Consider the following 16,849-nt stretch of genomic DNA (forward strand, 5'->3'; position numbering starts at 1 on the left):
CCCTGTGGGACCCCACTGGTCACTTCTCTCCAAGATGAAAAGGAGCCATTGTTGAGCACCCTTCGGGTTCGGTCAGTCAACCAATTACAGATCCATGTAACAGTTACTTTGCCTAGGCCACATTTCACTAGCTTGTTTGCAAGAATGTCATGGGAAACCTTGTCAAAGGCCTTACTGAAATCAAGATATACTATATCCACAGCATTCCCTTCATCTACCAAGCTGGTAATTTTATCAAAGAAAGAGATTAGATTTGTCTGGCATGACTTGTTTCTCTGAAACCCATGTTGACTTTTTGTGATTATGGAATTGCCTTCTAGATGTTCACAGACTCTTTGTTTAATGATCTGCTCCAGTATCTTTCCTGGTATTGATGTCAGACTAACTGGACAATAATTGCTGGTATCCTCTTTTTCCCCCTTTTTGAAGATGGGGACAACATTTGCCCTCCTCCAGTCCACTGGGACTTCTCCTGTTCTCCAGGAGTTTTCAAATATGATTGCCAATGGCCCCGATATTACATTGGCCAGTTCTTTTAATACCCTTGGATGTAGTTCATATGGTCCTGGAGACTTAAATTCATTTAGATTAACAAGGTGTTCCTCTACTATCTTTTTACTTATTCTGTGCTGAAATTCCCCTAATCTGTCCTCTGCTCCATTATCCTCAGGTTGAGCACCCTTTTCCTTTTCTGAGAAGACTGAGGCAAAGAAGGTGTTGAGTCATTCTGCCTTTTCTCTGTCCCCTATTATCATTTTGCCATCTTCTCCACGCACTACCATTTCCTTCTTCTTCCTTTTGCTGCGGAGATATCCAAAAAAGCCCTTTTTGTTGTTCTTAAACTCTCTAGCAAGCCTAAGTTCATTCTGCACTTTAGCTTTTCTCTTTACCCCCTACACGTGCTCGCTTTTTGTTTGAATTCCTGTGTGGTGATTTTTCCCATTTCTTATACATGTTCTGTTTAAAACTTAGTTCTTAGTCATCCATCCTGGAGATATTTTAATCATGTAATGTTGTTTTAGATTGTACACCACTTGGCAGGTTTTTATTCTTCTTCTTTTTTTCTTATTTTATTTGACCCTTACTATGTACAGCACTCTATAAATAAATGTTAATAATAATAATAATAATAATAATAAATAACCCAATGGGTTTCCATGGCTGAGTGGGGATTTGAATCCTGGTCTCTCTAAGTGTTCAACATTCAAACCACTACTCCATGCTGGCTATCTGTAAATCTGATGAAGTGGCCAGAGTCCATGAAAGCTACCTAAAAATATTAGCTTTTAAGTTTGCTAAAGAAAACTAACATTCTTAAACCCATACCCACACCTGCTCAGGAAATTATGTAAAGAATCAGGACTTACTAGTGCTGTTAAAACAACCTGAACTGTGTGAAAACAGCTTCACACAGGCAACACCATCTGCAACTACCTGTTCATACATTGCTGCCTTCATCAACAGTGATGTAACACCACTTTTATTTGAAAAAGTATTTAAAAGATGTAGGGTAAGATCATTCTAAGATTATGGGGCTGTGCAGACCACCCCTAAGGGGCAGCCTCCATACTTCCCTTTTACAGCCAAATCGGGGCCACAGCAAGTGCACGCCATGCCCCGATCTGGCCTTTGCAGGGTGCACAAAAGCAGCTCTTTTTTGTGCCCTGCAAAGGGCACAATAGCGGTGGTGCCACAGCTTTATAGCACTGTGACATGCGGAAGCAGCATCAGAGAAGTGCTGTGATGCTATGTGAAGTGTGATGCAGTGTGCAGTATCATGCTGCCCATGCTGTCAGGGCATGCACCATATAGATGCTACACTCCGACTCTGCCCCCAACCCACCCTTCCCACTGGTGTGCACAGCCCTTGTGTGCAACTGGGAAAAGCTAGTATAGATTTCTGGATTCTGTTGTCCAAGAAAATTCTGTAAAAGTTAGTAGTTTTACATTGAGGTTTGAACAATCTAAGTTCTTGGAATTGGTAGTTAGTGTTCAGTATAGATTGTCTCATCTTGGCTAGTAATATCTGCATATCCTCCAAATGTCCCAATTAATCCTGTCATCCCAGTTTTTCCAGCTGCTTTTAATATGTTCCAGTTTCTCTTTCCTCTTCCCTCATCCCCACCTTTGGACTCAGCTTACTTCAGTGCTGCAAACTGTTCAAAATGGAAAAGTACTTTGCACTCAATTTTAACTCACTAGGGGAATAGGAAAGGAGGGAATCTGACCCTTCCCAGTAGGTTTGGGCAAAAGCAAACTTCTGCAGCCTCTTGTAGCTTGTGTTTTCTTTCTCATTAATAATAATAATAATAATAATATTTATTTGTATACCGCTTTTCCATAGATCAAAGTGGTTTACAGACTATTAAACCATTACAAACCATCTCAAAAAAATAGATAAAATCCAATAATACAGTCATACAATTACATAAACTCTAAACACAATCATTCAAGAGGGTAAGGCAGAGAATCGATGACAACGGAAATATGCAATTTCATTCTTCAGGGGGGAGGCTTGACAAAAGAGAAAAGTTTTAAGCCTCTTTTAAAATGTTTCTAGGGGGGTCATCAGACAGAGCTCCTCGGGAAGACTATTCCAAGTCTGCGGGGCCGCCACTGAAAGGGCCATCTGGGAAGTGGAGACATATTTGGATGAAGGGACTTCCAACAGATTTTCCTGGATGTTCTGAGTGTGTGGGGCGGATTATATGGGGGGATGCGGTCCCTCAAGTAACTTGGGCCCAAACTATATAGGGCTTTATAAGTAATAACCAACACCTTGTATTGCGCTCGGAAGCAAATGGGCAGCCAGTGAAGATTTTTCAGAATGGGTGTTATATGGTCAAACCTAGATACACTGGTGACCAGTCTGGCTGCCATATTTTGTACTAACTGTAGCTTCCAAGCTTGGTACAAGGGTAGCCCCATGTAGAGCGCATTACAGTTATCTAAGCGAGAGGTTACCAGAGCATGTACCACAGTTTCAAGGTCCCTTTGACCCAGGTAGGGTCGCAGTTGGCGTATCAACCGAAGTTGATAGCAAGCACTTCTGACCGTTGCATCTACTTGAGATGTCAACTGCAGGGACGAGTCCAGAAGTACTCCTAAACTGCGAACTTCATCCTTTAGGGGAAGTGTGACCCCGTTCAGGACAGGTGGATAAATTTCCTTCCCTGGGAAGGAAAATTTACCATCTTAACCACACTCTGATATGGCCACACATGTCCTAGTTTTAATCTGTGAGATGTCTGTAGCCTTTGTGAAAATTCAAAAGTTAAATCATATTTCTGTTAAATATCTACACTATGGCTGGCTGCCACTCCCTCTCTGCTAGAAACCCCATTTCCTCCCCATTTCCTGTGACTTTGCTTCAACCAGTCTGTCCAGAAAATACGCAAACATGTGCACCCATATTTATGCAAATTAAGTATGCACACAATTCTTTATCTTGGCATATATTCATTCTTATTCTACCATTTGGACTGCAAATGTCTGGCTCTTCTAATCTAAAAAAGAGTTTTCTCTGAAGATACCAGCCACAGATGTTGGCGAAATGTCAGGAAGAAACTTTTCTGGAACATGGCCACATAGCCCGAAAAACCCACAAAAAACCATAAAAAAGAGTGTTTTCAAATTGCTTGGCCTGAGATCATCATAACATAGCTACAACTCTGTGTAATAAATACTAACAGGACTTTGCTGTTTTATAATCACTGTCTCCCGTTATCATAATCCTTCAGTGCTGCAAAATGAATGGCATTTAACGAAACCTACACACTTAGTGTGACAAGAAACAAAGAAAAATAGATGTTTAGTGGAATGGAGTTGTCTTGCATATTCTAAGCACAAACATACACTTGATTGCAACTGGAAATTTCCTTTCCACCAGATGAGAATTATTAAAGCATGTCCCATTTTCAGGCATCAAAGCTGTCATTTGTAAATGTTTTTAGAAAGATATTGTCACTTTTTAAAGAAGAAATTGCTACTAACTGTTCAGCAAGTTAGGGTAAACTTTTCCAAGAACACCAGTGGCCATGCTAGGTGTAGCCCCTAAAAGTAACTTTTACCAAGTTCTAAGAGGAATTTCCTTATACTAGGGATGATTCCTGTGTCTAAAGTGTTTTCAGAGCAAAGCTAGGTAACATGCAGATAGCTTCTGATTTAAAACTGTGGATTTCTTAAGCAAAAAAGCAAATCCACAAATCCAAAAGATGAGAAAATAAAATACAAGTTGTGCATCCCTTATCCAAAATGCTTGGGATCAGAATTGTTTCAGATTTTTTAGTTTTTTGGATTTTGGAATACAGGTATATAAAATGCCAGCAGTAAGCACTGACCACCAGATGTGTATTTGGGCTCCTCTGCCTCCAGGGGTATGAGAAAAGCAGAAGGAAAATGGCATGGTCACGTTTACACCCAAACGTTATTAATTAATTTATTTATTATTTCAGGGATTTATATCCCACCTTTCTCTCACACTGGGATTCAAGGTGGGTTACAATAATTCAAAAAGACAAAAATAAAAACAATGATTAGAAAATTTAAAAAATAATTAAACATTCTTAGTATTGATACATAAGTTAAAAACATATCGTTAAATCCAGTAAAAATCATAAAAAGCATTTACAGCACACTGCACAACACCAATAAAATTCATCCACCAAATGCTTACCTAAATAAAAATAACTTCACCTGCTGGCAGAAAGAGAGCAGGGAGGAGGTCGACCTGATCTCCCATGGAAGGGAGTTCCACAGTCTGGGAGTAGCCATGGAGAAGGCTCACTCCCAAGTACTCATCAACTGCACCTGTAAAGGTGGTGGGACTGAGAAAAAGCCCTCCACTGCTGATCTTAGCACTTGGGGTAGCTTGTATAAGGAGATATGGTCCTTCAGATAGTCTGGAGCCAAGCCTTTGCACAACCAGTGGCCATGGTGGCTGATGCTGCTGTCACATCTCAGGGCCCAGGCTGTAGGTGGTTGTCAGCCACCACTACTGCTGCATCCCACTCTAGACCTCACTTCAGCTAGGGGAATGCCCCAGCAGAAGTAAGGTCTAGAGCAGAATACAGCGGTGGTGGTGGCTGGTAATTATCTCAGCCTGGGCCCATAGAAGAGCCCCACACCAAAAAACCCAGCCCCCTCCCTTCTCTTCCCGGCTTCTACCACCAGAGTCCAGATCCCAGTCAATACCTTTCCTATTCAAGTCTCCTGTGGATGGGAGTAATAACCAACTCTGACAGCACCAGTGGCAAGCTTCTGCCTTCAAGGTGGCAGCAGCACACCTACTCATTCTCCAGTGTCTTTCTCCAGCTGCAGCAAATTTAGCTAGGTGACAGGCTCTCAGCTCATGTGAGAGGAATTCAGAGACATAGCTTTGACATCTTTGAGACTATATGAGAGAAAGATGTAGTAACGTAAGTTTCATAGATTTCATAGGTACTTCCTCAGATGCATACAAGAGAAGGAAGCCGTGTTTGTGTGTGTATATAGTCATATAGGCTCTTGCCCAAGCAAGGCCTGCTGGTAACAAGGCCAAAAAATGAAATTCTAGCCAAAGGTTTTACAGATGAAACTGTGGTGTCCCCCCCACTCCCAATTGATCTCTTGATTTAACACATGTTATGACAAGCAACAATTTAACAGGTCAGGCCCTGTACAGTCGGCGAAAAGTGCTGGCCTGTGGGTGGGGTGAGGGCTGAGCATTGGCAGCTTGAAGCCCTACCACTGCCACCAGGGCACCATTGTGGCACGCGCCAGTCTACATAGCGTGCACCATGATGAAGTACCTCTGGCGCAGTGCCCAAATGGCACAGCGCCATAGGGACATCATCACACCACATGGCAGCAGCTACGTGGCTCCTTTTTGTGCTCTGTGGAGGTCAGATTGGTGCCGTGGCATGCAGTTGCCATGGCACCGATCTGGCCAGTAAAGGGGTGGCTGCAGACCACCCCAAAGGGGTGGTAAAGAAAATGCTTAATTCTACCTGATATCACACAGTTAACAGGCAAAAGTCCTTTGCTGTTGTGTTAACTGTTACAGGTGTGTGGCTTTCAATTACTTGCACTCTGTAAGAATGTAGTAATGAGCTTCAGCAGTTAAATTTCTACTTGTCCTGAAACTTTTAAATGATATGATTATCAGTAAATCTTTATACAGAATTTAACACAGAATTGATGAGAGATCTTGTGCACTACTAAACCTATGACCCTCCAGGGTTTTTGTACTTCAAATCCCAAGTCCCCATGCCAGTGGGGCCATCATATGACCTTCTTGGACACACTGTCTTGTCTGGTTTCTGATGCTAAGCAGGGTTAGGCCTGGTTAGTACTGGGATGAGAGAGAACTAGGGATGTCAAGGTCAAACTAGGAAAGAGTTCTGCTTGAAATTCCTGCCAGAGATAGTACTGAGCTAGGTGGAACCTTGACCTCACTCATTGTAAGGCAGTGTTATGTTCTCCTATGTTCTAGAGGACTGTCAGAATTGCACTTCAAAACACCTAAAATGCCAGATGTTTTCCAACCCAGTCTACTCCAACACATTGCTCATTACAGGAACTTGAAATCCAAAAGACAGCTCCTTATCAAACAGTTGTCCCAACTCTACTTGAAGACTTCCAGTAAACAAAAGCCATGTCTCCAGGTAATGGTTTCACTGTTGAAATAAAATCCCAAGATCTTTTTCACATGTACTATTGCCACAGCCCTCTCCTCTTCCCATGCCCTATCCTATTTTATTTTACTTAACTGCAGAACTTTACATGTGCTTCCATAAATCAGGCATTTTCATGGCAAGCAGATACCAAAAAGGATTAGGCCAATAGTGTGTTTGAACATCTTTCAGAACTGAGTGGGCCAGGTTCTCATTTATGACTGTTTATTTGAATATGTAAGGGAGATTCAGTTTGCATTACTATGCATATGTGCAAGGAATTAAGTCCTATTTAAATTGGTATGGAAAAGTAAACAAGTTTAGGATTATATTGCAGAGCATATCATCTTTAGAAATGCAGTCAAATGCCCAAAACAGTTGGCCACAGACTTGATCTACATACTATTTATGAAAGAGGTTTAATCATCTGCTGTGGAATTCCACCCTATGCCCCATGTTTTTATCACACCAAATTGTTCATTTTTAAATGGCTCTAATCATTTAGAAACAAGAACAATGGAAGTTATTTTTGAAATGAAATTGAAAGAGATTTTCTGAACATAGTAATTAAGTTTGTGTCTTTTGCTAGCAAAAAATATGGGAAACGCGCCCGCACACACACACTTTCTGCCATCTAGAATTCTAGATGTAAACAATCAAATGATGAGTGCCTCGGTAATACAAAACAAAACTGTGGAATTAAAACAATCCTAGAGTAGCCTTCATAATTGAAATTTGTATTACCGTTTTTAATTTGCTTGTATTGTAATATGACATTTGGTCATTATTCAAATGCTGTAGACCGCTTTGATCTACAAGGAAAAGCGGTATATAAATAAACAATTTAATATATTATTTATTTATAAATTCTCAATGCAAAACGATAAGCCTGATGACAGACTAAACACTACTGAACAATATTTTTCGAAATGTAGAGCCTCCATAAGCTCAATTCAGCAGCAAGGTTTTTTTTCCCTTTGGGTTGCTTGGGTGAGCATCTTTAATTTGGGTATCAGTTTAAGTATTATTCCTTGAGCTAGTCTTGGCTTTATGACAGCCTGGAGGAAAATACACCAGGCACTGGTGTATTACTTTGCTAGCAAAAGCATTTCATTGCTTGTCTTGGGATCTTCTTCACAGAATGATGCCTCAAATGATGCCTCAGTCAGTAAGGAACACAACATGAAACTGACTCAGTATACTACTAAAACATAAGCAAATGTGGTTGTTGCTTACCTTGAATTCTTGTGGCTTTGGCAGGTTGTTAACTTCAGTATTCGGCGTCAGCATGTATGGTATAGAAAGAACAACAACATTTTAACCACTTTACAAAGAGCTTTCAAAGTTCTCTTTTTAGACTACATCTTCCAGGAACCCCTTGCCAGCAGTGGACATGCTGACTATCCAGTAGCATCTTCAAATGAAAGCCACAAAAAAATTAAATGTTGCTGTCATGAAAATTACTCACCTCCACCACTAATATAAAATTTTGTGTGGTCTCTTTTTTTGTAAAGCATACATCCCATTTTATAGCCCCAAGAGGCTCTCAAAGCAGCCTAGAAATTATTCTCACAATAAAATCACATTCAATTCTATCAATACGTTCTGATGTGCTGGTTGTGTAAGAACTGATTATAGCTGACACAAGAACCATTGTGGGGGAATCCAAACAGTGTGAAAGTTCCTCTATACCTGACAGTATACTGTGCTGCTGTATGTAAATTCTCTATAAACTTGTACAGATATCCAGACCCATTGGTAATTATTCCCACAGTCTCGTGCCATTGCCCATACACTTTCCTTTGGTTGACAAAAGTAACAATTACCCCAGTCACTTCTTTGGGGTGTTTGTTTTACTGGCGTGCAGTGGTTTCTACTTCCCTTATAATACGTTCTGGTTTTATTAGCAAAATCCTCATTTCCTTGGCCACATTTTCTGGCTGACATGGACAAGAGGAATTGTGTGCCATATGAACTATCCTGCAGAAGTGCAGCAGTTGCATCTATTGGCTCTTCCCACCGTAACCCCCTTCTTTGCTCACTCAAGCTACCTACCTTCCTCTCCCTGTCTTTTCCCTTCTTCTCTTCACAGACATTACCAAACCTGAATGATAGATCTTTGCTTCGTCTGAAGTCATCCCATTGGAAAGAAAGTGGCAACAGAAGGTTGAAATAGAATGTGGCAGGATGGGGGGATTTTTTTTTTTAAAAGCTAAGTGTAAGTGGATAGGAATATAGAAGCAAAGTACAAAACGCAGCCTGGCTCTTTCTTCTTCAGAACCCTGGAGAGTCAAAGAGCCATCAGCCTGAACCAGCTCCAAACCCAATGCCATAGCATGTTTCCTCCAAAAAAGAAAGAAAGAAAGGAAGGAAGGAAGGAAGGAAGGAAGGAAGGAAGGAAGGAAGGGGTCATTCCCACTGGCCTATAACGTGGGTCTTGATGAGAATCATGGGTGCATCTTTTCTATTTGAGTGCGAATCCGACCTGCATTGCTCCGAAATCGTTCCCATTGAGATTCGAATCTGATTCGATTTATCTAGGAAAACCCAAATTATAGGTCAATAAATCAATTTTAAAGAACAGTGGTTTTAAAGCTAGTTTTCCTGTGCCTCCTGAGTCTGATTCAGGGCAAATGAATGGGAACGAAAGGGTGTCTGATTTGGAAACCTGGAGATGGGAGGAGCAACGCTCAAGGGGCTGGCCTGGGGGTGTCACCCTCTTTGTTCTCTTTCTGCATCACCGACGCCATTTTCTTCCATTCGCATAGCCTTTCCCCCAGTGGATTGGGAAGCATGCTACATTGAGCTCCAAACACAGTAAACACATTACTCCCCCTGCAACCTCCCCCCTGCTCCACATTCAAAGACCAATGTGTGAGGAGAGCCATTGAACACCATTTTTAACTATTATTATTATTTTTATTTTTTTGCCTCTGCCTGAGTGCCTGAGCAGCAGATGGGCTTTGCAGTACATGATCGCCCCCCAGACAGCCCAGGGAGCAATCGGAGAGGCAAAGGGATTTGGGGAAATAGAGGCTCCTCTCCTCTCTTTCCCAGAGGAACTATGGGAAGACACAGAAGAGGCTGGATGCCAAAGTATTGGGGGCAAAGAGAGGCTTCCTTTTCCCTTTCCCGGAGGGGAAAAGCGCCTCAGCGACTGATTGGCTGTGACGTCAAGTGCTTAAGCGCTTGATTGACAGCTGATTTTTATAAAAGAGGTTCCGGAAGGGCAATGGGAATGGGGAGCAAAATAAACCGCTTCAAATTACCACAGGGGAAATACCAATAGGAACGAAAACAGGGGTAAAAAACCCCTGGTCTGTTTGCACCCATTTTTAATGGGAACGATGGGTCAGATTCGAGTCAGAATCCGAGTCAGAATCGCAGCAAAATAAGCCACTTTTTTTGCTCAGTGGGAATGCCCAGTGAGTTTTATGGTATTTATTCTGCAGTGGATTTGAAATAGGAGGCAGACATATACTTACAAGCGAGTGAGACATTTACATTTGTGGATTAAATGTTTAAGTACAAGAGTTTGGCTATTGTGTATGTTGCACATGTGAAGCCAGTGTGGTGTAGTGTTTTGAGCACTGGGTTACAACTCTGCAATTCAAGTCCCCACTTGGCCATGAAAACCCACTGCATGATCTTGGGCAAATCACTCTCCCTCAGGCTCACTAAGGTGAACCTATTACAGGGTTTGTTTGTTTGTTTGTTTGTTTTTGAAACTGAGAGTGTGTGACTTACCCAAGGTCACCCAGAGGGTTTCTGTGGCCAAGCAGAGATTTAAATCCTGGTCTCCAGGGCCACAGTCCAATGCTCAAGCCACTACACCACAGTGGCAGATACTGCTTATTTATCTCTCCCTCTGAAGCCACAGCAGTGGTAGTTGGGAGGGAAGGGAAGGGAAAATTGAAAATCTCTGGGCAAAATCTAGGAAAGCCCTTCTTTTGGAGTCATTTCTAATTCCACTGAATAGCTCCTCTAGACTTTGCCTTGACTTCAGCTGGACTTTCTCCAGAGGTGAAGACTGAAAGAGTTTTAAATATCAACCAACTAAAAGTGGGAACAGAAAGAGGCATCTGGTCCATAAGGCGTGAGAATCTGACCCTCTCCTTGCCCTCTACCCCAAGTAAGCCTCACTCTCTGTAGTTCAGACAGTATTTGTTGGCACCAGCTGTGAGTGCACAATATGATGTGTCCTAAACTATACAATACCTAATGGGATATTTTATGGAACAAGCAATCTCATCAAACCACACTTGCAGTTATAAGGAAGCCTTCTCAATGCTAGTTACACTGAATCATTTTAATAAATGCTTATGTGGTGGAAAGAATACTGTACAAGGACATGGTGTTCTACACATGTATTATGGTACAGTATTTGGAGGTCAACTTTTTAGATAATTGCAGAGATAATGGAACATCCCTTCCAGCTGATACTTTGAGGAAAGGTGGGTAAGAAATAAAAAAAATTGTTGTTGTTGTTGTTGTTAGGATGGCATTCATCTATTTGACAGATCCAAAGGGAAAATCTTCACAAGGAAATTATTCTGCTGTTACTTACTGCAGACAGAATGGAGATAACCGGAAAAGAGCTGCAGAATATATAGTACAGGCTGGATCTCCAGAATCTGCTAAATAACACTTGCAGAACTCATGTGTCAGACTAAAATGATGAGATATCACCTATATATATATATATATATATATATATATATATATATATATATATTCAGAAACATTTTATGGTGTCCTTTTATCATCTGTATAAGCAAAGGGCCTCCAAACTGTTGTTCCTCTACTCACTTTTCATTTGGTAAGGATTCCATCACCTAGAACATATTCAAAAAGAGGGGGGGGGAAAGATTGAATAATTGATCTCTGAAGCGAAATACCTTGAACTCAGCCCAATATTTACTCATTTCCTTTATCTCCCTGCCAGTTGTCCATGTACCTGTGTGCACTCTGAAGTTGTTTAGTGTATTAGTTTACTATAAATTTCATCCAGCATTTCATCCCATTAGCAGGAGTACACCTTCAGCACAGCCTTACCACCATGTTTCTGTCACTGGAAATGGGATGAGAGGATTTTCATCTTTTCCTACTTCTGTTGCAGCCTCCAGTACCCCAACTGCCCTAGATTGTCCCCCAACTTTCAGGAGGGAGGCAGAGAGGGTTGCAGGAGGATGGAAGAATTGACAAAGATCTCCTCCTCCTCTACCCTGCCAATGGAAATGTTTTGAGAAACATCCTGAGGGCAAAAGGAAATCCTTCCCTGTCTTGGAAGCTTACACTGGATCCAATTCAAATCTTTTTTAAAAAAAGATTCCAAAACACTGTGGACTTTTTCACATGGGGATCTATGTGCTTCCATCCCAAAAATGGTTAAAGTGTTGACATCCCAGAAAAGCAAGCAAATTTGCTAATGCTTATCACACACAGAGAACAATAAGGGGTTAAAAAAGCTGTCAAGACGGATCTCTTCCAGCAGGCCTTTCCTGAATAAAAGTGCCCGGCCACAGAATGACTGCCCCTCACATCATGTATTAGCCCACCGCTCTGTCCTCGATATTTTTTATTATTATTCTGTTTTTAATAGCTATTTTAATTGTAACAAGTTTAATCCTGTTTTAAGGCGGGGAAATTGGGACATAATGCTGTGAGTGTGGATATTTTAATGTGTTGTGAACCACTTTGATTGTCTAGTCACAGAAGAGGGGGATAAAAATAAAAGTTTTAGTTATTTATTATTAGTTAAAAGCGCATTACTTAGGCAAGAAAGTGGGTTGAATGCGAATTTAGGTTTCAGACGGTGAGGGAAAATCCCCGTTGCTAGCTTGAAAATACCTTTTTTGCGCATGCTCCAATCTGTCATTTCCACAAGTGCATCCACACACATGTTCCAGGGAGGAAAAGGAAACCAGGGAGGAAAATCCTCTTTGCCCCAGAAGCTGTTTCAGAGGAAGGAAGGCTGAGGGTTCCCTTTGCAAACTTCCATAAAACCACACACAAACAGTAAAGAGAAAGAGGACGGGGCTAGTCCATAAACTTGCCTGATTTAAGCGAGGGCTGAACCTCTCAGATGCCCTCCTTTTCCAAGACATGTCCTCCATTTCTCCCTCCTGTACAGGAGGAATTCCAAAACGTCCTCTCTCTTGATCTCCACCAGCTGATCCCTGCTGCAGGAGAAGAAGAGCAGCCGCACAAGGGAAAGAAGTGTGTGTGTGTGTCCCTTTAAGAACAAGGCTGTCTCCCTCTCTTTGGCACAGCAAAGAACTATGAGAAATCTGGGAACAGGGAGAATCTGGGACATAGTTTTCAGACTGCTGCAATTACATGAAGAGAGCGAATTTGTTAATGAACTGGACATGAAAACATAGTATTTTTGCGAAAATGCTTATTCCCAAATTCACCTCACTTTCTGTCTGAATTCTGATCAGTTTGTGCACAGCGTCATCTGAAAAGCAACTGTGAAATTGTCCCTAATGCCCTGGATGACCCTGCATTGTGATCAGTTTAACCTTCCAATTTTCCCCATGTGAAAAAGTCCTTTGTCAATTTTATTTAGAACTGGCTTATACAGTGGGCCCTTGGTATCTTCTGGGGTTTGGTACCCGGACCCCTGGTGGATATTAAAATCTGTGGATGCTCAAGTCATGTTATATGCAATGGCGTCGTAAAATGGTTTCCCTTATATTAAATAGCAAAATCAAATTTGCTTTGTGGAATTTGTATATATTTTTTTTAATATTTTCAATCTGTGGATGGTTGAATCCATGGATAAAGAATTCGTGGATATGGAGGTCCAACTGTATTATGATTCTAACTTAAGCAGCAAGTCCATTCTTTCTGGAGCACAACCATAACTTTAAAAACTGCATTTATATCTGGCTGAATGGAGGAGGAAGAAGAAAAATCACATATTTCACAGGCTGGCTTGTGATGTGCCTTGTTGCTGCTGCGCCCTGCTCTGCTGTGGGAGTTGAGGTGATGACAAATGGGGCAGAAGACTGTATTATGTACCACAGGCCAGCACCTTGTAACATTCAGATGTGTTTTAAAAGTAAATAAATGTGACTATTTTAGTTAGCTTTGAGAAACAGAAAAGTGGTGGATTACTCTTAAATAGGGCCATGTGTACATTAAAACAAGGCTATCTGTATGCTTTGTGCTAATTTAAAATCAAGAACTGTCATGGAAATGGGGCCATGGAACTACAACTGTAACTAATTACTTCTCAAATATAACTCTCTCAGCTTGAAACTCACATAAGGATTGTTCACACTAAAAGTTAAAATAAATATAGAAATGTCAACAAAAAAGGGAGCCTTTCCAAAAAAAAAGATATAGCAATTATGATATCTGTAGAATGTCCATTTCCATATGCAATAGCATTGTATCATCAAGGTTAAACTAATCTAGTATCAGTTTTCTTGATGCACTGGTCCAACTCCTTTCATCCTTAATCTATGGGTCAGATTCTCCATCTAGTGCCTTTTTTGAAAGAAAATATGAATATGAAACAAAGGTGGCTTTCAGCTATTTTTGTTTTGTTTTTTTAATGTCCCAATCCTAGCCTGATTTAATTCTGTTTGTTTGGTAACAAGCCCTCAAGGACAGTTAACACCAGCCAAGAATAACTGGTGCATTGTGTCCTGGTTGAAGTCCAGTCTCTTTAGGCTGGGTTTTTTCCCTCCCATTTGCTAGTCTTGGGCAATGTGCATGCAGGAGCTGTAACATGCAACTTATTTCACATACATGTGTACTAAAATTTGGGGAGAATATTAGTTTTAAAATAGTACTACTTCAAGGATCCTCCCCAGCCTCCATAGCCATGATGTTTAAGGTTGCTTCTTGATGCTTCCTCTTCCAATGCTGCTATGGACTTTATTACACAGGGAAAATCAGGGGTTTAAATAGTGATTATCCCATGAAAATCACGCAATTGCAAGTAACATTTTTGCACACCATCATGATTAAAGAGCTGCTATCCAGTCAATAACAGCAACAAATCATTCATGAGATTTCCCCATCAATGATTTGTTGCTGTTTATTGCCTGTTTATTCCTGGGATAATGCCACTTTAATCATGATGTGTGAAAATGTTAATTGTGATTGCATGATTTTCATGGGATAAGCGCTGTTTAAATCCCCCAATTCCCCCCATGTGATAAAGTCCCTACATTACACACACTTTGGAGATTATCAGAAGGGGGGTAATCAGGGAAGAAAAAGGCATACTCCTGGCAAAGTTGCACGACTGCAAACATTTTCAGATGATGTCATGCTTACCCAGGACTTAACCCATGAAGATCCAGGAATGCTCCAGCAACAAACCATGCCTGGGTCTTCCCTGTGAATGGTTTGTTGCTGGAGCATTCCTGGATCTTCATGGGTTAAGTCTTGGATAAGCGTGATGTGCCCAAAAATCTTCAGTGCGATCTCATGATTTTGCCAGGAGTATGCCTTTTACTCCCATCCTTTTCCCCCATTTGATAATCTCCATAAACAGACCAACTTTTTAAAAATGGAAACTGGGAAAATATAAAAAATGAAACAGGAGCTTTTGGAAGAGAAAGAGCATATAAAGTATTTGAAGAGATGGAAATAGAAGGAATAAGTCAAGAGAGGCAAGGAGATTGAGTAAACTCGCAGCTATAATCCCAGTAGATGTTTACAAATGCACCAAAATAAGACACCTTTATAAACTACACTAATTTACATGCACAAGACACATAACTTTTTTTTAAAAAAAATCAGTTTCCAAAAGGAACAAGAAGTGGAAGTGGATAAACCTACTGCTAGAATGATGTACTTGGACTATCTGTCTGAGCCTCATATATGTGCTTGGAAAACACAGAGACAGAAAAGGTTTAAATCTGAAGGTGACAAAATTGAGGCTGCCATACTTCAGACACAACATGAGAAGGCACGATTCATTTGAAAAAACAAGAATGATAGGAAAGGTCTCTGACAGGAAAGTAGAAAGAGAGGAAGACTGCATGCTAGATGGATGGACTCTATTAAGGAGGTCACAGGTATGAGTTTACAAGAACTAAGCAGAGTAGTAGAGGACAGTCTTGGAGATGTCTCATCCACAGGGCCACCATGGGTTGAGATTGACTCAAGGGTGGTTAACAACAACAAAAGGTCAGCTAGAGCTAGTATAGTGTAGTGGTTTGAGCATTAGACAGAGGACCATATCATACTCACTTTCATCCCTGATCTGGGCACGGGCAGTTCCCATTCAGGGCTGAGCCATGTGATTTTGGTCCAACAGAAGCTATCTGCCATACTAAAATCACACACCTGAGCCCTGATTGGGGTCGCCCTGGTGACAGACATTGGCATGGGGCCAGCTTGAGGACAGTGCGTCGTAAAGTAAAATGTATTCTCCCTTGGCTGCGCACATCCCCTGCCCATGCCCAGATTGTGGGCGAAAGTGAGTGCGATAAGGTCCTATGACTCTGGAGACCAGGGTTCGAAATCTCACTCAGCCATGGAAACTAACTGAATGTCCATGGACAAGTTACACACTCTCCACTTCAGAGGGAGGCAAAAGCACACACATGTCCAAACAACACAAGAAAATCCCATGATAGGGCTGCCATAAGACAGAAACAACTTGAAAGCACACAACAACAACACAGGGCTGCAATATTCAGCATTTGCACAGAGAAGAGACTGTTTTAAGGGAAGTTAAAATGTCCTGAACAAACACTACACCTTTAAATTGGTAAGATGTGAGTGGTCATCCTTTTCAAATGAGTTAACACAGCTATTTTATTGACATCCATGAGTTAGAGATTCAGATAACCAGCAGCTATCAACATCTTTGCCAATAACTTAATAAGAACCCTTTTCACATTACACAGTTATAGCACTATGATTCTACTTCAACTGGCATGGCAACATCCTATAAAATCTAAGGGTTTTCAGTTTAGCGAGAGACAGTTCCCAGGATTCCAAGACAGTTAAAGTGGATTCATAGCACAAAGAGAAAACCAAGCCCTTGTACTTTATACCTTTTCTCACACTGCTGGTTGTTTTCTTCTTAGCCACACCATCTTATTACAGTTAAGTCACATGCCCAGGGTCAGAAAATCTATTCTCTATTACCATCTATGACAGAAGTGTCACATGCAACCTGGAGTTTGGAGGGGTGGAGGTCTACAACTTTTTATTAATGCATC

The 16,849-nt window shown here is 41.1% G+C and overlaps 2 protein-coding genes across 2 annotated transcripts in view; both read right to left on the minus strand.

Moving 5' to 3' along the window:
• Window positions 1-7,920, minus strand: part of SLC5A3 (solute carrier family 5 member 3) — a 65,760-nt gene extending 57,840 nt beyond the window's left edge. Inside the window, exon 1 of the mRNA XM_089512042.1 lies at window positions 7,890-7,920. The gene's annotated coding sequence lies outside the window, so the exon portion shown is untranslated. The remainder of the gene's footprint in view (window positions 1-7,889) is intronic.
• The window catches only part of MRPS6 (mitochondrial ribosomal protein S6), a 90,025-nt gene extending 82,020 nt beyond the window's left edge, over window positions 1-8,005 (minus strand). Inside the window, exon 1 of the mRNA XM_089512044.1 lies at window positions 7,890-8,005. Coding sequence (XP_089368170.1) covers window positions 7,890-7,943 — 54 coding nt within the window. The 5' untranslated portion in view covers window positions 7,944-8,005. The remainder of the gene's footprint in view (window positions 1-7,889) is intronic.
• Between the last annotated feature and the right edge of the window lie 8,844 nt (window positions 8,006-16,849).

Source organism: Sceloporus occidentalis, unplaced genomic scaffold (genome assembly GCF_023333645.1).
Source record: "Sceloporus occidentalis isolate IW3139 unplaced genomic scaffold, rSceOcc1.0.p SCAF_2, whole genome shotgun sequence".
Taxonomy (NCBI): Eukaryota; Metazoa; Chordata; class Lepidosauria; order Squamata; family Phrynosomatidae; genus Sceloporus; species Sceloporus occidentalis.